The sequence below is a fragment of the Rhopalosiphum maidis genome, chromosome 2 (assembly GCF_003676215.2).
Source record: "Rhopalosiphum maidis isolate BTI-1 chromosome 2, ASM367621v3, whole genome shotgun sequence".
NCBI classification, from domain to species: domain Eukaryota; kingdom Metazoa; phylum Arthropoda; class Insecta; order Hemiptera; family Aphididae; genus Rhopalosiphum; species Rhopalosiphum maidis.
In genome coordinates, this window is record NC_040878.1 from 82,587,266 (window position 1) to 82,611,799 (window position 24,534).

Below are 24,534 nucleotides of genomic sequence, written 5' to 3' on the forward strand. Positions count from 1 at the left end.
GGAAATTTAAGATTTTTATGTGCATCCCCGCTAAGGGTGGGTGATGGGCGTGATACACCACAATGATATACACACATGGATGTACAGGATATTGTATTATTATAGTCACAGTGAAATAATATTTCATAAAATTCCTATACGGATGTATCAGTATCTAGTTACACGATGACCATAACGACGGTTCATATATACATTATATACACGCCCAGAGAGTTTTTTGTGGTTTAGATTCGATTTCGCAAAAAAGAAAAAGGCGCTGCTGTCAATATCATTGTACCTATTTCACCTGCTGTCGTGCGAATTGCGCGCGATGGCCGTACGATCCTAATGTCCGGCAGAAACACATCACGCAGACTACCCGACCACTCCTCCTCAAATGATCCCGACCGACGTCGCTGAGCGATATTAATTTACAGATTATGCATAAATATTATATATTATGATTTGCGAGATCTCAAAATATTAAATTGGATTGAACCTATTTTTATTATTACCAAAAATAGTTTTTTTTTTATACTATCCCGTCGTCCAGAGCTTTTTGAATGTTACATTGTTGTTTTTATACATAGACATAATACACGGAAATGTGCACAGTTGTATAATATCACACCATTTCGTCGAATACAAAGTGTAATAAATTTTATCACGGAATTTATCCCTCAATAAGTGCTAAAATCCATACAATAATTTATTTTATAATATCACAAAATACAATTTCTGATAATACTATTATTATTACTACTAATAATGGTCATTCTGCATGTAGTAGTGCGATTTCCATAAAATATTTTATAATACGATACTACGATGTCCAACAGCAACGGCCAGCAGCAACGGCGTGGCAGCAGTCACGGTTCAGCCTCGGGGCGAAGTAAATTGTATATTAAATTTTATTTAAATATTATTATTAATACATATGCAGGTCGCAGAGTGCGGCGCGCATTTTAATTACTTATTGGTATTTTGATTGAATGTGTAGGTGAAATGTATACACAATATTATAATAAATTAAAACAAAAAACGGAAACGTAATTAGGTAAATATTATTATCATTATTATTCAAACAGGCCCCCAATTGACAGAGAGGATAATAGGAAAAAAGGAGATCTCGTTACTAATTATTAACCCGCGGCAAGGCCTGTGCGCCAATTTATCAGAGTGAACGTCTTTTTTCTTCACACGTACACATTTATTTATATATGTTGTACGCAACGTGTGTCGAATGAAAAAAATACACCGTAATAATATATTTTATTCGCTGTCATCGCAATTCCGGGACATTTGTTCCGACGTGGCGTTTACAAATGGTCGGAGAGAGGAAAAAAGTCATTGTTCTCTAGTCGGTATAGAAGCTATGGAATTTTATTTTTGTAAACACCATGTAGAAGCAGTTCACATATACATACACACTAAATAATATATATATATATATAGATACACCAAACGATATACACGCGCGAGTCGCGTTAACTCGTTAATATTATTCTTACTAAAAGGGATCGGAGTGACTGACTTAATGAGGCTTCGGTCGACGGTTGGTGCAGCGTGCGTGGATAAACAGGGCGCGGACGGCTAATTTGTGTTTACGGCGTGTGAAGAGTTATTTCCAGGGACGCGAGATAAACAGAGGAGTAGAGGATAACAAATTTACTACCACGTGTGCACTTGCACTGCCGCCACCACTGAAAAATCTCATAAAAATGTGTTTGTGTGTGTGTTTTTTTATATCGAATAATTACAGTCAGTCATCACGATGGCCTGTCCACACCGTCACATTTGTCTTTTAAAAACATTAATAAAAGATGACGTTAAAATAATCTACATTGTAATTTTACGGCGATGATCAGTATACGAATGTTGTGGTTTGTCATTCTTGTGAATCATTTTTTTTCAATGCATTAGAATAATATTGTTATAATATTTTGTAAATTATAATTTTTCGTTTTCCTACCCATGATAAAAAAATAAATATATTTATTTTATTTTTCTAAAAAAAAAAAACCTAAAACAACTAATATAGATCGATTGAGTTACTATAGATGTCAGCATTTTAAATGGCGAATTATTGATCTAATTAAGTACCTATCTTAATGGTTACAAACGTTTTGAATTTAAGCAAAAAGCGGGCATAAACAGAACAAATACAGTGAAATAACCCGTATATATAATAGAATGAATATGTGTATACAATAAACATTTTTATAATAAAATAAAATTAATTATGTTCTTTGCAAATTGTAATTGTTGCCTGCCATAGGTGACTTTAATATTAAAATTTGAAAGATTTTAGCATAGTTTTAGCTATTTTAGTAGTTTCGCATTCTCTGCATTAAACAGAATTTAAAAATAATCTTATGACAAGTAAATAGGGTAAACAATCAATTAGTTAAAAAAAATATGAGCACGACTATCATTGTATGCATCGTATTTATTGTAGTTATTTGTTCTATTTATATAATTAAATATATTATTATACAGTAATAAAATTCTTTTAAAAGGAGAATAAATAAATAATTTAGTGAGTCAATGTAAAAAATAAATAAATAATAATACTAATAAGTGAATAACCGTTTCTAGAACATTAAATAAGTGCTGATGACGGTCACTATTATTATATATATACATACTGTAATTTCGAAGAATAACTTTACACTCAACTTATTTTACACAATAAATTCCTTTGCATTATTTATGTTGTCCTACATTTCGGACGTTTTCGTGGCGCGGTTGTTATTCGCAGAGGAGTCAAAACTACTGACCATATACCGCATTGCAAAGGCAGATTAAACATTGATGCATACATAATAATATACGATATAATATATGTATAATGTAAATGTATATGTATATGTATTATAAGCACATATGTATGCGTACACTGCAGCATACGAGTGCACACAGTGTACACAGTACTCCGTAGAGAACTGTTCCTGAGTAAATAATCTCCAGATGATAATTGCCATCTAGATCGTGTGTATATATATAATATATATATATATATATTTGCGGTACCTGACACGAAACACGGTTAGCGCATTTGCGTTGCGGACTTAAACCGACCCGTGCCAAGTTCGTGTCCGTATCACACACAAGTAATATTGAAATATATACGAATATAATATTATATTATTTAAAAAGTAGTCCGCGGTAAAAGACGAAAATACGTATCGACAATAATTTTTTTATTCGTGTTTAATGCTCTTCGATCTACTGACACAGCAATATGCGCGGATTTGAAGAGATTAAAAATGTGCCGTAGACAATAACTATACAGACAAATAAAAAGACATTTAGATTGTTGACCACGATATTGACAGTCACTACCAACTGCAACAGTCATCATGAAAACCTGTCTTTTCTAACACATTTATAATTAAAACAATAATTCCCTGCAGTGATATTGTAAAATATACACTATATATAAGCTGTGGGTGTTTTAAACTGCAGAACTCTCATTAGTAATCGTTCTCGGGTGAACGCCACCGACGATAGCAACACGATATCGATCACTATGGATTATCTATCCCTAAGTCATTATACTATAATATATAATACATATAGGCATTTGCTATGAAACATATCATTAAGAATAGGATCTCTGGTCTGCTGTTGCTAAGTCGAAGTATAATAAAAGTGATCTGAAAATTGAAGTTACATTATATCTGGGGGCCACCGCCACACAACCATGACCTATATCTATGATATTATTAATTACCATTATTCATACGATAAAGGGTTTGTTATCGATTGAAAATTATACCGACGTCGTTGGTTTAATTAGGTCGAGTATACAATAATAATAATTAACATATTTTATTTATTCGCACGAGGATATAAACCTTCGATCACGCACGATGTATGAGCTGTATGTATAATAAATGTTCAAAGGAAAACAAAACAAAGTATTCAAAAAAACAATATATATTAAATATTGTCAGGAGGCCTGTTTGTGTATGAACAAGACGACAGCTTGATGCTACATAAATTATCGGACATATTATGTTTGGTCGGTTTGCATAATAGCTGACGTTCGTGTAAACGAAATATCCTTGATCTACGAGATCGCGATTTCATTATAGTTTACGATCATTATAATGACGGCGGTAAAACGAATATTGGACAGTATTAGGATTGTGGAAAAAAATAATTTTGTGTTTTGCGCATTTAATTTAAAATATATCATGTGAAGATGAAAACGATTAAGTGTACACAGCATACTATATAAGTATTTACAGGAATTTATATAGTACGAAGGTTTTCGTAATCCAATAGTATATAGGTTACGTGGTAAACTACAGCGATGTCGGAAAACTGTTGTACGTGCGTAATAATATTTTATGATGTACGCAAATACAGCGAGGAGCGTACAAATGCATAAAGTGTATAAAATACCCACAACAAACCAGTTCACAACTCAGTAGTCTTAAACCGACCGCCGTACAGGAGGTATACGACTGTTATGGATCCGAGGGGGGAAATCGACAGGAAGTATCGATCGCGGGCGTGCGGTATAAGAATAGTAAGCAACTGAATCCCGAGGGGCGAAATATATGCGCGTTTCACCAATTCCGACATCGAACGCGAGACCTGCAGGAAAGGGATTCGTCGTTTTCGTTGAGCTCCCTCGTAACTCGAAGTCCTGGACACGGCTCATACTATATCAAAGGAATAGTACGAACGAGGATATATAGAATAATATAATAATAATAATATAATATAATACAGTCTCGCACACACGTATAATACGCTGCACGTAACATTATTACGGCGCGGAAAAAGAATTCGTGTACCGTATCCGGACTGTACACACAGATAAAAGAACGGGAAAAAAACTCGGTCGTGATGACGACGATGACGGTGGCGGCTTTAAACGACGCACGCACTGCAGCACTATATATATATTATTCTCTATTATAATACACACATATATACATAATATACACGCATCCTATATCGCGGTATATATATATACCAGTTACAGGTAAGTGGTATAGACCTATAGTGTGCTGTGCAGTATACGCTCATGTGTTATTCGTATATAGTAGCAGCAATAATAATAACGATGACGATGATGATGATGATGATAATGATAATAATAATAATAATAATAACGCCGCCGCCGCCGCCTCGCGTACATGACGAATGATTTACGCGGCAACATCACGTGAATCACAGTCATAACGCGCGCGGCGCGCACACACACACACACACCACCGCCGCAGACGGATGAGCTCGTAAATATCGTCGGTGACGGCGCGGCGCGCGAGGTAACCCAACGCGGAAAACGTGATACTCTTCACCCACCCACCGTTCGCGCACAGCTCACCTTCGCCGCACCGTCATTGCCGACTGCGCCTTCCTCCGGCCCGCCCGCCTATCGGGTCGACGACGGCGACGACGACGACGGCATATATCGATCGGGCGGCGGCAATCGCACGAGAAACACACACGCACCACCGCCGCCGCCCAACCCTCTTCGGACGACTCTGTTGCCGTGCCGTGGCGGAGCGAGCGAAGCAAGACGAGGCGGACGAAGAGGCGGTGGCGGCGGTAATGAGATTACGTTTCCCAGGCGCGCGGGCCCGCAGCCAAAACCAACACGTATGACACACGGTTGTGCGGCGTACACGTATCCCGCGCGCGGGCCCGCGTACATAACGGTGCGCGAGAGGGGAATATTATGTTATTGTACGGCCGGTTCTCATTTTTCTTTCCCCGAGAGAACGACGCCGCGTCCGACTGGCGGCGAGGTCTGTCACGCGGGGAGGTTTCGGAAAAAAAATAATAAGAAAATTTAGTCGGGAAATATTACGCGGTGGCCTCCTCCTAACCTCGCAACGCAGAGTTTGTATTATTTTTTTCTTCGCAAAATTCCGCACAACCAGAGACGATGTTTATCGAAAAGCAAACAATGCGCGTGTGTGTGTATATATATATACTTACATCATACTATACACGGACAAACCTTTCAAACGGGATTTTCGAACCTGCGCCGTTTCAATTAAAAACCCTGTATTATATACATATATATATATGTGTGTAGGAACATATACATCCCTCCCGCCGTCGTGACCGAACAAAGCCGAAAACGGGTAGGCGGTGAAGTTTGTCTCGTGTGATGGTATACGAAAATACAACAATGCGCTGTGGGATAAGGTATACGAATCGTGGCCAGAAACTATATACACACATATATATGGATGGACGTCTCTGATTTTCTCTTTTTCATTCTCATTTTGTCTCTCTCTCTCCCTGTAGCGAACCACAATCGCTAAGAGACAAACACACACACAACGTTAGATCAAAACGCATTTTCGAACCGCTTTATGAGTTTTCTGAAATTTGATAATAGCATGACCCTAAATCTACGTTAACGTATATATATATATATATGATTGCCTGATTTGGTGGTGGTGGTGGTAGTGGGGAGAAGATTATGTAATGTATAGTCAACCGAAAGGCTGTTTCTTAATAAAAATCTTTTTCTCACGTCTGTTTTCGAATCGTTTTGTATTTAGTTTTTAATTTTTTTAATTGGAGTCTCGTGGGAGTTCAATCCATTTCGTTATTTGTTTCTATATATACGTACTCATCGTCGTCGCCATCGCCGCCGCCGCCGCCGTCGTCCAGAATTAAAATAATAAAACAATAAACGGATTGTCGAGAGAGTCAAGAAGAACGTATGAATAAACAATGAGGATACATCTCTTCTATGCGATATGCAGGCGTAATAAACGTTTTCTACTCCCACGGGCGGCCCGGTTATGTGTATATTAATAAAGTATATGTATATATTCTATGCACCTATACGATTTCTGTGAGCGTGTGTATGTGTGTGTCTGTTTTTCTGTAGCTGCTTAGTTTATAATGATGGTATAATAATAATAAAAAAACGCGTCAACGTCAAGTTTTCCCTGGGACACGCGCGGTGAACATTATTTAATACACGTCTAGTTCACTCAGTATTTTTTAATTATTATTTGTTCTAGACAAATTCGTTGCGTGCGTAATTTGTACGCATGTTAGATCGTTTTAGAATTTATTATGGTTTTCCAAGAAGACTACCGCCGTTTGTGTCTACACACATCACGCGTATGATGGATACCAAAACAAAACAAAACTATTGGCTGGACACTAGTGTATATATGTTGCTGACAGTTTGTAAGTGTGTACGAGTTAAGCCGGGTTTTAAGTTTTAAAAGTCCTACAGTTAATAGACGCTTGAAATGATTTATTCGACGAACAAATAATATTAGAACAAAAAATATGTACTTCATTTCTAAGCGATTTTTAAAAATCCTTATTTGTGAGTGCTCATAAAAAACTAAAAAATACAACAAAATATATAATAATATATATATATATACACAACGGTAACAAAAACAAAAGTAGAAAAACGATTATTGAACGCATTTAGCGTTATAGATGGTAGCCGTAACGGTTTAAAAAGCTGTTACCACGATTCTGCACGGATCGGAGGGACATATTTTTCCTTGCGACATTTTAGAAATCACCTCCTCCCCTCATCCCCTTTGCGCATACTTATATACATTATAGCTCTGGGACAAAATCATAATATATATATATAAAGCTGATAGTTCACGTAGTGTTTCAAGACACCGATTACGTTCAATATATCTCATTTACGACCCATTTGCCCATGTGCAGCAATATTGGCGACTTTTTTTCAGTCCTCCGGAAAGCCTCTACCGACAGAACGGCAAAAAGAATGATGGACACATTAGAAGCGTTTCGTGGTTTTGCCCATCAAAGCGTAATGGACGTCGTAAATGTTATTGCTCGCAAGCTATACACACACATCATATATATATTATACAGACGACCCCGTCATACCATATACAATATTACATATTATATCCATACACACAATATATAATATAAATATAGATGAATGTGTGTATATATATATATATATATATACACATATACATGCATAGTCATTGGGGTTAAGTCTTCGCGGGAGGGTGTCCGCACCGGAAAAGCCACATATACACGTATACATATCTGATATAATATATTAGTGCGAGTTTGACGGTTTCGACCAGTGAAGGTATAAGTATAGTTATACAATATAATATGTATATAGAGAAGAGTCCGTTGTATACATATAGACGATAATGGTGTTGGTTTCAGTCGTTTGTTAAGTAATGAGTATATATCTATACATAAGGATTGCAGTATATTATATATACGTAATATATACGAGTATATTATATAGGTATAGTGAAGAAATATGTTAAATTACCTCGTGTGTACTTTATACGTTATTTATATAGTTTTGTTTTGTTTTTAAACGGCCCCATAAAATGATACGGACCGCGAGACTTCGAGAGAGAATATAATAATATCGAGAACGTCACGCGCGTTTACAGACCGCTCCGGTGGTGGCGGTACAAGAAAACCAGAAGGTGGCGGCGGGGTAGCGGACGGTCGTGCGGGAAAAGGCCCCGGGGAGTCTCCGAGCATGTTGATTTAAGAATGCGCGCACGAAATTCGTTCCTACTGCGATGATTGGCCGTCGCCCGTACGCCGTCGTTGTTGTGTGCATAGAAAATGAAATATTAATACACGCGTTTGTTTGTGTGTGTTTTAAAAATACAATAATAACGCGCGTACGTATAAGTAATAGCGATATAGTTGTTGTATAGTAGCTAAAGTACCTATTTCATGTGTAAATGCATATAGTTTAAAAATGTGTAGGTGCTTACGATACCTACTGTAGTATAAAATTATGACTTAAAATAAATAGTTGAGACGGAATAATATATTATCTAACTGTAGACGCTTTGATCGCTTATTCGCGTTGTCGTCACGCAGTTATATGTAGGTATACAAAAATAATTTTCAATTTTAGGGACGCATGCAGCGTGTCGTCGTTTAATTATACCAATTTTTACATGTGTGTGAAAAAAAGAGAAGTTCAACGTTTTAGAGAAAGACTTTATTATTCGCAGCGACTGACAAAAAAAAAGATATCGTTCACGTCAGACGAACCGATGACGTGTATGAGCCACTCTTGAAATAGCTCTATAGTGAAAGTCGTATATACTAAATACCGAAATATGTCTGGAATACATTTTAAAAAAAATGTTCAGCACAGACGTACATAATCAAATCTCGCATGTCGGCGTTATTATTAAAAATTATTAAAATATAAAATTTCGTAAAAGTAAATACTTCATAACTGTTTTTCGGGAAAAGAGTATGAAATTATTATAATTTAACACGACCCATGGAAAATTCAACATAACGCTTTAAAACAAACGATATCATAATACAATTACGATATTCGCAATGCAAAAATATTTACATGTATTAAGTAATTTAATGTGTTCAGGTGGCGTATGTACACAAGCTTTGACGTTACCTTCCTTCCACCACTTCTTGTTACGAATCAGGATTAAACTAGATAGTGCATTATACCAAACAATACAATAATAGTGAGTCGACTTGAGACCTAAGGTAAGTGGATAAAAAATGCGAGTTAGAAATTTATACAATACAAATATTTTTATAAATTCTATACACGTAAATTCGTATAGGTACCTACTACCTATAATGACTAAATGTTTGTATCGTACAGAAAAAAAATGCAGGGAAACAGATTATTACAATAGTTACACCCTATTTTTAAATTATAAGTCAAATATACACTAGATACAATATACACAATATACACTAATGGACTAACGTAAAATTATACACACTCGACACTTTTCGGCTCCGTCTAAATTGTTAATATATATATATTATTAAAATGATCCATCAAAACGAACGAACTTAAAATATAGTTATAAGCAACTATACCTTACAATATTGAGTAAGGTACAAATTAATTTATATAATTTAAATTGGTTTAAAAATTGAAGTTTAGACAACATTTTTAAGGTATATATATATATATATATAATGTATATTGTTTAAGTGACAAAATGTCATTATATTTTAATATGACATTGATAGATTTTATTCAAACATTACACTCGACTACTCGAGACTAAATATCTTTATGGTATAACGTTTCATTAATTAGGTATATAAATGCCGATAAATAACGTTAACATGACAAGTTTTCTATTAATATTATTCTGTATAGTAAATTTAAAACAAAATGCGTGTAAAACATTTAAACGTGACTGCGATCGATTTTGATTTTAAGATTCAACGAAAAAAAATCGCCCATAAAGTACACGCGGTATATATTATATATACACAAACACACTATGATGTAGTAATTTATGAGTGTACCGTCAGAGACGTGTTTTTACGTGAGACACGTGACATTTTAACGACCGGATACGTATTTTTTTATGGGAACTGGTGAGTATATTTTCATGCATACTTTTCCAAGTCGACAAGTATTAAACTAATATTTGTAAATCGCTAACATAACAAAAGAACGCCGTACACGGAAACAGAAGTGATGAGGGGTAGCTAGGAATCGGTCTGATAATAATACAAAAAAAAAAAAAAAAACACTACGAATATTTGGAAACAAGGATTATATCTTCAATGTAATACAATATATAGGTGTATCTGTAGTGTATTGTAGCAAAAACATAATAGTTTATGACTTTAAAATATAATATATTAATTAATCGGATGTAGGTACTATAATACTATATTTCTATATGGTTTTGCCACTGCTGCTTCTGCTGCAAGAAGACTAGACAAGGAAGTACACGCGGCAGAGAGGAACACTGTATCGGTGGGCGGGTGTGTGTGTGTGTGTGTGTAATCGAAACACGATACTATTGCCTACCTATAATATTATATATTATATTATAATATTGTATGTATTACGAGGTATAGTCGAGTGGGTTTTTCGAGTATGCCATATGTTGGCCATTTCCGATCCAAAACAACAATAACGGTTGATATTATAGTATTATAGTAAGTATACAGTGCGAGACGATATACAATATGTAATAATATTTATTATAACTATACAGTGCCGAAATTGGGGCATTATTATACACTATTCGTGTGCCTATAAGTATATAAACTATAAATGCAATGCAAGTGGTATGCTTACCGTGTTCGGTTCGTCCAGGGCTGATGATCGCGACGGCCAGCAGCAGAAACACCGCGGCAAGACAGCATCGGTGGTGATTATTGAGGTAGTTGTGGAAGCGGCGATAGTGGTGGTGATGGTTGCTGTCGTCGTAGTGCTGTTGGTGATACTTGTGCATGACGGCAGTGGAGACGACGACGGTTAGTGGCGACGGCTACCTTCTCCTCATTGCTGAATGTTTTTCTTTCCTGCGGATACACAAACAAACGAATATAATTCACATATACTATATAATACACTTGAGCACCTCTATTTAAGTTACATATACATAGGCATCGTGTAAAAAATAACACCATTGTACCAAGCGAAAATTATATATACAATTATTGTCTATAGAGATCACTGCAGCACATTTGCACAACAATATCATTAAAATATTATAATAATATATAGAATAATATTATGCATTACACATGCACACGGCTGACAAGTGCAACAACGCCAACGGTAGGGCTGAGCGTTATCATTATTATTATTATTATTATTATTATTGCTCCGGACTGCAGCCTCGTATATATAACTTGCAATAATAATAATATTACCTATAGTATCGCGAAATGTATAATACGTATAATATGCAGTGTGGTGCGTTTGATAATGACTTCTAAAGTCGCCATCGAAAGATCCCGTTTATTATTGTTATTATTTTATACATTTTTTTTTACTCTGTCCCCACCATTGTTCCGCCGACATTATCTTCGCATCTACCGCCGCCATCGTCGCCACTCGCGCAAAACTGTCCGTCCGGTTTCCAATTAATGTCCTTCCGAGCTGCCGATGTTGACATTTTTGTACTTTTTATATTCTACGCATAACAGACGATTGTCCAATAAAAGCCATCGTTTATACACGGCAAATAGTAAGACTGATCGTCTCGTCGTCGTCACCCGCGCCCGACCATTATTATAATTATATATTATTATTAGATATATTAGGTCGTAGGTATAAATTTTAATAAATTTAAATTTTCTATAATATATAGATACTTAAGTGCCAGTGAACACGTATATCTTTGCGCTGAATCTCAATCTACTGCGACCAATTATATTATTCAAGACTTTTTGATCAAAATCCCGTCAGAGAATCCAAGCCAATATCGTATATTAAAGTCAGCTATGGACGACGAATATTGTCAATGAACGATTTTATCCCATGGATATACCCGTCATAATGACACGGTCTAAGTTTCTGAAACTCATGGAGCAAGTCTCATAAGACCATTCACACTCCTATACTAAATTTACAAGGGCTACTACTTTTCTTCTAAATTAATTTTAAAACGAAATTTTTTATGTATTATCTAAATAATTACCTCGATAATTACGTAGTATTCAGTTAACCACCCATAAAAGATATACCTACCCCTTTTTTGATTATATGAGCGGTTGCTCCCAATAATTTTATAATAGGCAGTCTTTATTTCTTTAACAATAAATCATAATATACAAACGTATAATAGTAATTTAAAGGTCTCGTATTGTTTTGAGCGTATACGATTGTTTTCCAGTGACTTAGCAGCGGATGTTGAAGATGCATAGACTGGCCAGCAACGATTCAGAATTACCTGCTGCGATACGGTTTGTCAACAGTGCTACAGCAGATGCAATTTATCATCGTCTATCGTATTATAATACACAGTTAAGATAACGAATAAAAAAAAATAATGACATGTTCAAATTGCCGGCGATCTATACACATATTTGTGCAACTTATGCATATTTTAAATTGCACTCTTTGTCGATTATAATATATGGGAAAGAATAGAAAAATGTAACCGTAGACTTTTTATTCTCATTTCCCCCTCCCATAGTTCCGGAAAACCTAACCAAGATGAAGAGGAATAGGGTTAAATTTCTCTCTCTCTCTCTTGGATTTCTCGTAAACACACGTCGACTGCTGACCGGTGGTGTTCGACTTATCCGCTTATAAGGCACACGCGCAACGATATAATATACAATGCGACTAAAATAATAACAAACTCATTAAACTGGAACGGTCGCGCGGGCGGGATGGCGTCCGTGATTTATGGGTCTTAGTATGGAAAAGCGCGGCGGTGGAGCGGGGTCAACCGAGTTCACCGGAGTACTTGACAAATGCTTCGGTTTTTTTTATTATTATTATTATTTTTTTTTATCGGTAAACGGCAATCTTTTTTACGCGCGCTTGTACTCATACACATACACGCGTCGTCGTCGCGTACACCTTATATATTGTATACGTATATATAATTAACAATTATTTTCTAGTGCGTAAAATAATAAGTGATAATAATAAGACGTATGTATTTATGCTCATATGCTGATCAGAACACGAGTACCTACCTACCTATATGTGCAGGCGCACTCACGTCGATCAGATATATGATATAAAATGAACGCGTTCGGCCAGGCGAAAAATATGTTTTCATCGATTGTATAATAATAATAATACAATATCCTCCGCGTTAATAACGCTCCGTTTGAAAATACCATTACGCGGGTTTGATGGGATTTCGTCGTTCTGGCGATTTGGTTCTTTTGGTTTTTTTTTTCATGGTGGTGGTTTCATGGATTTTTTTTTTTTTATATTACTATTATGGGGACTACGTCCCATCCTGTGGTCCAGGTTAGTGCCGTAAAGCAGTGTGGGGTTAGGTGTATATATAATAATAATAATAATAGTAGTATACGAACTCGAGCACTCGACTCTTCTTCTTTTTGTGTCCCGCAGTTGCGATTGACGGCACGGCGGCTGCTGCTGCGGCAGTAGCAAGTGATGCGCGTCGATATCGATTCGAACGTGACGTTTAAAAGGGTGCGCGCGTTGGATAGATTCGAAAAAAAATAATATAAAATGAAATAATCCCTCTCTTTGCCGCGATTCCATCCTCTGAGTTAAACGTACTACACACCACACACAATGGTTAGTTTTTAGCATTACCATAGGTAATAAATGTGCGGTATTCTAAATTGTGCAATAAATACATAATATTACTGACGTTGCAAGAAAAAAAATCACATTGACATTTTTTAATTTTCATTGTTCGGTTTATATAAAACAATAACCCAAAACATTTATCAACCATATTATTATATTATTATCTTCAACACTGTTTCGTATTTCAATGAATTTAAAAGACTGAACTTGATTATTATTGCACTAGTGAGAACTCCAAATCCGTGACGAATTAAACGGTTTATGTATATATATATATAAATACCTACTAACGGAATGCATATAAATGTATAATCTCAAATATAAACTATAAATAATATAAATATATTATGTAGGTATGTTATACGACATACGACATTATTCTACTAAAATGGACGGGGAATTAAACTAATCAGGTTTTAATTCATTCTCTTGTCAATTAATGATTTGACGTTTTTATTTTCTAAAATATTATACTTCCCGTAAATTAATATTAAACTTCGATATAGATGTATTATTATATTGATCGTAAATCCAAATTCATATTTCGATTTAAATTGTAGTAGTTATACGACATTTTATAAACACGAATAGATGCCGTATAAACGTAGTATAATGTATCGTAAAGATATAATAAAATATATAAGTGAAATGTTTTTGAAGTATTCCGACACGGCCTTGATGGGATATTATTTGTGTGGGATCTATTGTAAATATCAAATACAATTAATTTCTTCACGTTATGTTTGTGGAAAAAAATGTCTATGATTTTAAAACGAGAGAACAAATAATAGTTTAAAATTTTAAAAATGCATTATTATTATTATAATTATTATTTTGGCACTCGTACGCTGAAAATATCGGAGTGCAATTTGACGAGAAACGTATATTAAAAGTTTTACAACACGAGTGAACCACAAATAATTTGTAATATATTTAATGACGATTAGTTTGGATATGCATTTTAAAGATGAAAAAATATAATATTATTGTACTGTGAACTTAAATGTATTATTGTTTACAATCGTATAACAATAATATATTGTAAGTACAGTGTTATTTTATCGTTTAAAACCGAATTTATAAGAAATAAGAACCTCATTCAATGCAGTTAAACGATGACGATCTGTATCAACGATTAAACGTGTGAAACGTGAACATACGTATAATAGTGCGTATTACTGTGTATGGAATAATGGATTTTAAGTGACCGACCAGTGGTAGTTTTTATCTTAGACTCACACGGACACACGTACACACGCGCGTGCGCCGTTCAGCGTCTCTCGTCGTCCTCCAAATTAGAATTGAAAAAATAAATAACAATAATAATAGCTTGAAGAAATCCGTCGCGTATGTATATGGGCACACACGCACAATCTGGTGTACATCGCACCGCTAAGTAGTAATAGTCTCAGAGAAGAAAACTGTATAGAGTTACCTACTCGCTCTCTCGATACCTAACTCTCGCTCACAACACAATACGCCTACGACTCGAACGCCAATATTTTATGCGTACCACCACCCCACCACTCACCCATATATTATATATATTTATAAACCGATAGATAGATGATAAGTCGACCCGCAGACGGCGGCGACGGCACACCGCACCGAGGCAGATGGACGATTGGCGTGTATGTGTACACATATTATAATAATAAGTGCCTCGTCGCCACACATATTACATAATAATATATTATAATCTTTCCAATGGTGGTAATTAAAATTGAAAAATAAAAAGAATATATTTTTTTCATTCGCGGCGGCCACAGACGATCGGCCGACGTGATTCGCGCTATCTTTTTTTCGGACCGGAGAGAAAAATAATAATAATGAAAAACAATGCGTAAATTGGTCGGAGAGCGGGCGAGCGCGCGCGCGCTCACGAGCTACGACGACGACCGTCCGGGACCGAGAGACACCGATACGCCGAGACGACGGTGAATCCGAGGAATCCGAGGCGGCGGCGGCGGCGGCGGCGGTGGCTAGTATATAGTAATAATAATAGTAATAATAATAATAATAATAATAATAATATAAAGAGTGCTTGCCGAAAACCGGTTTGTCTGGATCGCCGCCACGGCAGCAGAAGCACACCGGTGCACGAGGAGAACAAACAGACGGGCGAGCGCGGGCCACCGGACAAAGCCCCCGAGAAGAATATAATATAATGCGAGACACACGGGAAAAAACGACGGAGAAAAAAAGATCGACGGACAGTGTGCGTGTGTGTGTGTGTGTGTGTGTGTGCGAGAGAGAAAGGACGACGGAGACCGGAGAGACCGGTTAATCAATTTCTGGAACGAACTGCAACGTATATAATATGAGTATGCGTGTGATCAATTATCGTTATGTCATACACGAGCAGCTCCCATGATCCATTAAGAATACCGCGTTTGTATTATTATTATTATCATTATTATAATTATTACATGTCGTGTGCGTATTGAATGCGTACAGAAACGGAATATTACTAGTGGAAAATGTGCGCGTTTGGATTCCGCTCGTGTTTTTAACGCCGTGGACCGAACGACGAGACCGCCGACGCCGCGAGGTTAATAAGCAATTACGCGATTAAGAATTAAGATGTCGTCGCCGTGAATTCGTCGTCGACGGCGGTGGCTGTTGCTGCCGTTCGGTGACGGTGGTCGGAGGTCGTGAATCACGAAATTGGCCGTAAACATCTCCTTTCCACCAGAGAGCCGACACAGCATCAATCACCCTCTCTCCGTTGCGGCCGTCGAGCTCCATTTTTACAATGCTTAATTTCTAGGGTTATAATTATACGGTCATCGTGTAAAGATCGCTACTGAATCTGGCGTTGTATCAGTTGACACACTATGCAGAGCGATACGTTTTTCGCTTTAATATTTCACAGTATTCATTATAATACTCGTAATTTTGAGATATTTTGCAGGAATAACTAGTATAGTAGCGGGTAGTATACATTTTTATTGTTAAATCGCAGGAAATTATTTGCCTATAATAGCTAGTCTTCGTCTAAAGTTTATTTTAATGATAATAATATAATAGAAATAGCTTTTGGCATTCATGGTAGTAATATTGATTGCAACCACCTTCTGCGCCTAGAACTTGTAGTTGATTATGTAATATAATAGTTTGCTATACAGTGTATATGTTATATAATATATGCTTGCAACAATTATTATTCGGGGGGATGAAATTAATTTTACGAACCTCCGAGATTAACCCTATGTAATATACTTCCCACTGTAGGCCTAGGGTGTCAATTAATGGAAAGTCGAGTTTACGAGACAAATTTCTACTCAAGTTTAATCGGCTGCCACCGTTGCCGATCAATCAACGACAGTAGTTAGCGGGACACCTAACGGGATGCGGGAGAAAACACAGTGTGCTTGTTATCGTGTATCTTCTCCCTTTAGAATACTCACCCCACCTCTTCGATACGTGGCGGTGTTTAAACAGTGACTCGGGTATCTGACTATTGACTATAAAACATATTATACACGTAAAGTTCCTCTGCGTTGACACCATAAAGCGGCAAAGTAATTTCAAACCGACAAAATATCGTCAAGCTCAAACTTTAAGACCCCGTGTTTCCGCCATGCCATGATTAAACTTTTTACGTCAAGAAAAATTGTCTTCGAGATAACCATCGCAAATGCACAATTCCGAAATACTTTTATTATTTTCTTTCCTCTATCGTTTTGTTTTCGACAGTCACTTTATAAATGAGTTATACGTCGCCATAACACATATACATACATGTCCGATCCACAAATTCCGTCTAACCTCTTTTTTCAACTCATTTCCGTCAGACGACTTTCTCGTTTATTACAAGTAAATCTAAAATGTACATCCCATAGCCAATGCACAATGAATGGCTCTTTATAAATCGTTTCAATTTATTTTTATGTCGATTTTTTCAGTATCTATCTAGGTCCCTCTTTTAAACTTCCTCTTATTAATCTAGTACACACCATCAGTTTTCCTTTTATTTATAATCCCCTTGGAAATAAAATATATTTATATCCGTGCAACGCATATTATTTGAAGCGTTCTTACATTTTTCTCCTCTGTCGATATCATTAGTAAATTTCAATATTTACTTTGATCCCAACCCTGGCATTTTGAGAATTCAACATGCATCGTTGAATACAATTGGACTGTCCGACTCCTTTTCGGTTCGTATTCGCTTCACTGCCCTTCGTTTTTAATGATTCCGATATGGTGTAGGCACTATAGGCGACGAGCTATCTTCCCGTATCTTACTACAATCTAGTTCAATTGTTTTCAATATCTTGAACAGACGTCGACATTTTTGTAACCAAAGTGAGTATATTTACACAACCGAGACCAACAATAAGTGTATAATATAACAACCTCGTTTTATTTATGTTATTGTTGTGTTTATTATTATTATAATTATTTTTTTTTAATAGAATTTAATTACTCGCGCTACAGTTATTTATTGTTTCATGAAACGAAGTAATTAAAAAGTATATAAATATATATATCAAGACAACCTGATATTATTAGACAAATACCTCCATTGGTTAATGATACGTTGTTTAAAAACTAGAAGCCGTTATTACTATTACTTAACATGAGTTATTATTATGGGTATTGGATAATACGTTACACCTTTAATAGGTGTACGAACTGGCTGGATGTTCACCGGTTAACCTGGCCGTTACACTTATTATACTATTATCAAGAAAAAAAAATTGAGCATATTACACAATATACATATATAGCTACCAATAATTGACAAGCTGATTTTTTGTACTCCGGGACTCGAGAGGAAATAATGACGATTTTTACTTTTCATCGTACATACGAACGCATAACAACTAAGCGAACACGTCTACAGTTTGGTTTAAATTTCTTTTCATATTTTTTTAACAGAATGTGATTTATGTAAAAAAAAAACCAATATGCAATAGAAGTCAGAGTTATTAATTGTCCAGTGTCGAACACGGTGGCGGCCATCAGTCACCCATCGTACACACAATACTGATGGAGCTCCCGCGTTTTAATTTTTGTTTTTCATTACCTGACGTACGGTGGTAGCCATTAGCAATTTAACTGTGGTGCCCGGTGCACTTCTAGTTAAATCAAAAATAATTATAATCACGGCCACCAATGTATGTATGTATACACGGTCGCCAAGAGAAAAACAATAAATTACTGTTCATGTATAATACACTTAGGTACACCATGCACACGTGACATTGTCGACTATCGACTGACCAACAGCAGAAGTTATTACTTACCGCTTCGACGGTGAGATCTAGTACAACCTAGTAATTCTCCAACAACACTGTTACAATTACAATAACGAAGTAATTTTCACATTAGAATAATTTATATAATATTTTATATTAATACATATTATTATTATATTTAGTAGAATTATACATTGTAATGCGCGCGCTTTAATGAAATAATGACCATGACGAGTGGTTTAACATTCCCAAGTATCCAGAGAATACCGTAATTTATAAGACGAAAAAAGCTCAGACCCATTGATTTTACACTAATAAAGTAACAAGATAGACTACATACATCATACATGTCATACGCGCTGACTTTAGCTGCAGCACCGTGTAGACGACGTTAACAATATTTAATGTCGTTTTTATGGCCAAAAAGCGCGAGTGATATAAATATAGCATCATTTTAATAATATGTGAAAGTATAGACCAATATTTTTATTTTTATTTAATCTTCAAAAACATTATTAGAATTTAGAGAGGAGTGGGTTAATATTTTTATTTTTTTTAACATTCAAGTAGACTTGGCTGTACACAACATATATCCCAAATTGTTTTCAAAAGTTAGTATAATTTTTTTTCATATCGAAACAGATAAAATTATATTATGATATTAAATTGTTAAAGACAGTTATTTATATTTATATAGTTAAATAAAAATGTATTAATTTTAATTTTTTTTGTTATATAGTATAAAAAATATTCTAATAATATATCTTCATTATTAATTACTAATTACTTACTACTAATTGTTTTCAATAATGAAGTTAGATAAAGATTTGAAACAATTTTGAACCATTCTCAAGTATTTTGCGATATTTAGATGTGCCTTTCTATATGATTTAAGTATGACATTAATACACAATAATCATAAAATGCAGTATTACATCAAAATATAAAACATGGAAAACATTTGGGGAACCCCTTCACAACCCATCCAGCAATAATTTCCACATATGTGATAACTAATAATATATAATATGGATGATTTAATATTGATATAGTATGTATGTCTGCATTAGGTAAATATATAAATGTACTCGAGCCTAAGTAACGTATACCGTATATAGATCACAACACTATCATAACTGCAGTACATTTATAAAATGCATAACAATATTCAGCATTGAGGTCTTTTAGATTATCGCACGCACAACACATGTGTTTGATTATACTTTTGTCCTTTCGTTTGTATTTATTGAATTGTATCTATATACATCTACATACCTATAGAATATCATGTTGTATTACATTATTGTATATGCTTAACGAGTTTTTGTCCTAATGAGCAACAAACGCTTCTGTATGTGTTCCGTTTTTAATTATAGCTTTAAATGTCAAATCATTAATGACATTCTAAATGTTTTCACACTACCGGTCATAAAAATGTATACGTTAACAAATTAAGCGCTCTGTTTTTGTTGTTTGTTGGTCGCAACGGCTATGTATCGATCGTTTCGATACTGCCCCCAACGTATAAAAACTAAAAAGTCATGTTATATTTTGTTTGTTGTTCTTAGGGAGATTTAAAAGAAAGAAAAAGATCGAGTATATTTTATTTGCAAAACAAATTTTTCTTTCGTTTGACAACGGTTCTTCCGGCTGATAAATCGAATGCAACCCCCCACTACCGAGAACCCTAACAGACTACGCTACCACCACCACCCAGGCCTCGGGCAAAGCACAAAAGATTGAACAATAGAACTTGTGTGTGTGTATGTGTGTATTTTTCAAAGTTTTCCGTTCCCTTTTTTTCTTTTTTTGGCCTCGAGCCGTTGGTTTTCCCTCTCCGTCGTCAATTTATTTACGTGTATTATTTTCGTTTGCCTGATTTTTATTCGCCCCTTAGCGTTTCTCCTGAAACTCGTGAATCGAGGAGTACAATGCGTTTCGGCCATCCTATAGCCATTATACTGCATTGCGCCTATTACGTTCCTCGCCCTCTACATTAAAGTCCAGACAATATACACATTACACCTTTCATCTGTGTACTGGCCGAGTAGGTGTACTCAATATTCCCACTCGAAAACGCGTTCATGCCGACTGTGTGACTATACTAAATACGATTCAACCCACCACCCTCGTTTCGATGAGTACACGTGACGTATCAAAATGGGAAATATTTTCCATTTTTTTTTTTTTTTGCAATATCGTTAAACTTAAGAGAGATAATATTTAATACATCTATGCATATCCTATGGGAAATAACCACAAATGGTCATTGTGCAGTTTTAACTTCATTCTTCTTAAGATTCTTTTTTTAATATTTGATTATTTTCTCAGCTGTTACTTTTGTACGCAATTACACGAAAATAATTGTCTGGGGAATATAAAAATAACGATTCGTACGACACTCGTCACACCGAATGAGCAGCGAATATAGTACCTAAATATTATTCGAAATTTTCTATCAGATTAGCATGTGACAAATATAAAAAATACAATATAAAGGCTCACGATATTTTTTGTATAATAATACTGAGAAGGTATTCTTTATTATTAATTGTATTTATTCCATCGTCAATTTGGCATTATTATTCATACGGATATTATATTGCACGTAATTATTACAAAATATGACACGGCTAAGCACGCTACGAAACACATACTCTTAAGCTAATAGGTTTGATCAATATAAAGGTACCTACATACTTAATAGAACTTGGCAATTAATATTACTTAATAGGAACTGCAATAACATATAAACTAATTTTAAACGAAGAATATATATAAGTGTGTATAAAATAATTTTAGTTCAACGATTTATTTACAGTAAACTGATGTATACGCGTATAATAAGTAGATGATTTAACCGAGGAATTCATGAGATATTTTTAATTATACTGAACAAACTTTAACTAACAAAAACTAGCACGATATTAATACTTTTAACTAGGCTTAAATGAAATACTGGATACAAAGAAAATGAGTGAATCGATTATTGTTGCGGAAACAAAGATATTGCAATATGGTCAGGGTAAAAGACAAAAAGGTCGTTTGTGAATGTCAGTCCCCCTCGCTCTATGCGTCAGTTAACAGGCAGCGCACGAACAGCAGCACTTGGCGGCTCGTCGTCGATACGTCATAATCGGTCGAGGCAACGTCCGGGTGAAAAAGTCGCAAGAGGGTGGCGCATTAAAAGGGATCAATCAATCACGGTCTCATCGATCATATAAGGTACACGCGGGTGGAGTCCCGTTTGACAGGTGTCGAGTATTAACTTGACCACGATCGCAAAAACCTCTCATTATCTATTTCGCCCTTAATATTTGTACGCCAAATTTTCACCAAAATAAGAGTAGTTGTACCTATTGACCTTATGAAAATACGAGTACATCGTAAACACAATATTTAAATAGATTATTAATGTCACGTATCATGAGATAAATATTTAATCATTTAAGATATGATAATAATAATATATAACAGATGTATGATGTATAAGTATATGATTTAATATTGCCATAACAAATATTTAGTATTTTGTAAGCGAGCTGTGATTGAGTATTTGAGCGTCATTGTATACTTTTTTTTGCACACGACATGTGTTATAAAATAAAAAAAAAATGCATGGTGATTGTTTGGCAGGGGCTATTAAATAGGACAATCAGAAACCACATAATATAAATAATGTTTTCCAACCCTTACTCATATTATGTTGCATAAGGTGATAAATGACCATAGTGTGCTCTGCACACCAGCATTCTGTGCTGGTATTTTACTGGTGTGAAAGCGTAGTTTGAAGATGTTTTCCTTATATCTTACCTATATATAGCAATATTACATACGAAAACTACATAATTTCTTGATGCCTCCCGGGGTCAAAAATTACTTTCTATATATACTAATATAGTCTCAGCAAACCCAATAATTTAATAAAAAATAAAAATTGTCGTCTTTCCACTTACGATTTATTACATTTTACATATACATCCATAACATATTTGGATAATAACACGTTAAGTATGAATAATTTTTCAACAATTCATCTGAATATTTTTTTTTATTTTCTTCACACAACTGAATAAAATTATGAAACACTACGCCGTGAATTACGTCATCTTGAATATATAGAACGATCGATGTTCATGCTGATATTTTAAAGAATTAAAGAAAATGAAATAAAACAAGCGTACAAAATATAATATACATTCTCGTTGTAATAAAAAAATCTAATCGATATTCTGGGAAATGAGAAAACTGCTGAGTATTTAAAGAATAACTGAATGAGTACATCTAAATATCAATATTATACTATTATATATAAAGGTGTGATTTGTATTCTAATTGTATTATTATAAAAACGGCCTATTATTTTTTATCTGTGGACGGATTATTATTTTGTAGTAAAGTATACCGGAATTAAAAATAACCCTATTAAAGGCAACTATATTTGTTTAATAGGTAGTTACTACATAATTTTAGACACTAAATGAAAAATGTACTTAAATAACGACAACTTCGAGAAAATTTTTTGTTAAGTTCTAGAATATAAAATATATGTATTATGTATTTATCAATATACGTATAATATCCAATATTATAATAATATATTATAGTCTGCAAGCTGAAACAGTATTATGAAAATGTGAATCCATATACCACGTGCAATTGCGACTAACGGTGGCATCTGTATGTATAACTGTAATGATGTTCATTGTTATTGTTTCCGAATACGGCATCCGTTTGATGTTTATGCAAAACGATTCGAACGGTGTTGCCGGACTTAACCATTTTTGGGCACCGTCCGTCCCTCCTTTCGTAACGCTCTAGTGTAATAACGACGCCTTGTACAACACAGCGTATCCATTTATACACGCAAAACCGTCAGCTGTTCCGTTATGTGCACTTCTACCCTTATATATATATTATATAATAATATCTTCTTTCTACTAGTCATATGTATAATATTGTTCCCATATACCCAAAATGATACACACCATCATCCACTCTAAATCTATTTACTCGTTTTTCATTGAATATAATATACAATTAAATCGTAAAATAGAACATTTTTAGAAAAAATTTTATGCAATTAGTACATAGAAAAAAAGTTTGTAATGATGAAGAGAATACTACGAAAAAATATGAAATTTGAGTGGAAAGCTCGCACTTTAAATATAGCTTTCGATGAAAACGACACAATTAAATGTTTTGGCCTTAATTAATGCAATTGAGGAGTATGAAACTGGTCACCGTTTGTATAAATGTGGATTATATATATGCATAATAATAAGTATGTATTTACAGGATACCTACTAACAGAAA

General features: G+C 34.9%; 1 protein-coding gene across 8 annotated transcripts in view; it reads right to left on the bottom strand.

The window, feature by feature from the left end:
- Positions 1-24,534, bottom strand: part of LOC113551192 (ephrin type-B receptor 1-B) — a 121,385-nt gene that overhangs the window by 60,521 nt on the left and 36,330 nt on the right. For all 8 annotated transcript variants that reach the window (XM_026953291.1, XM_026953290.1, XM_026953289.1 and 5 more), the window contains exon 2: positions 11,057-11,283. In XM_026953291.1, the coding sequence (XP_026809092.1) occupies positions 11,057-11,213 (157 nt within the window). In that variant the 5' untranslated portion in view covers positions 11,214-11,283. The remainder of the gene's footprint in view (positions 1-11,056; positions 11,284-24,534) is intronic.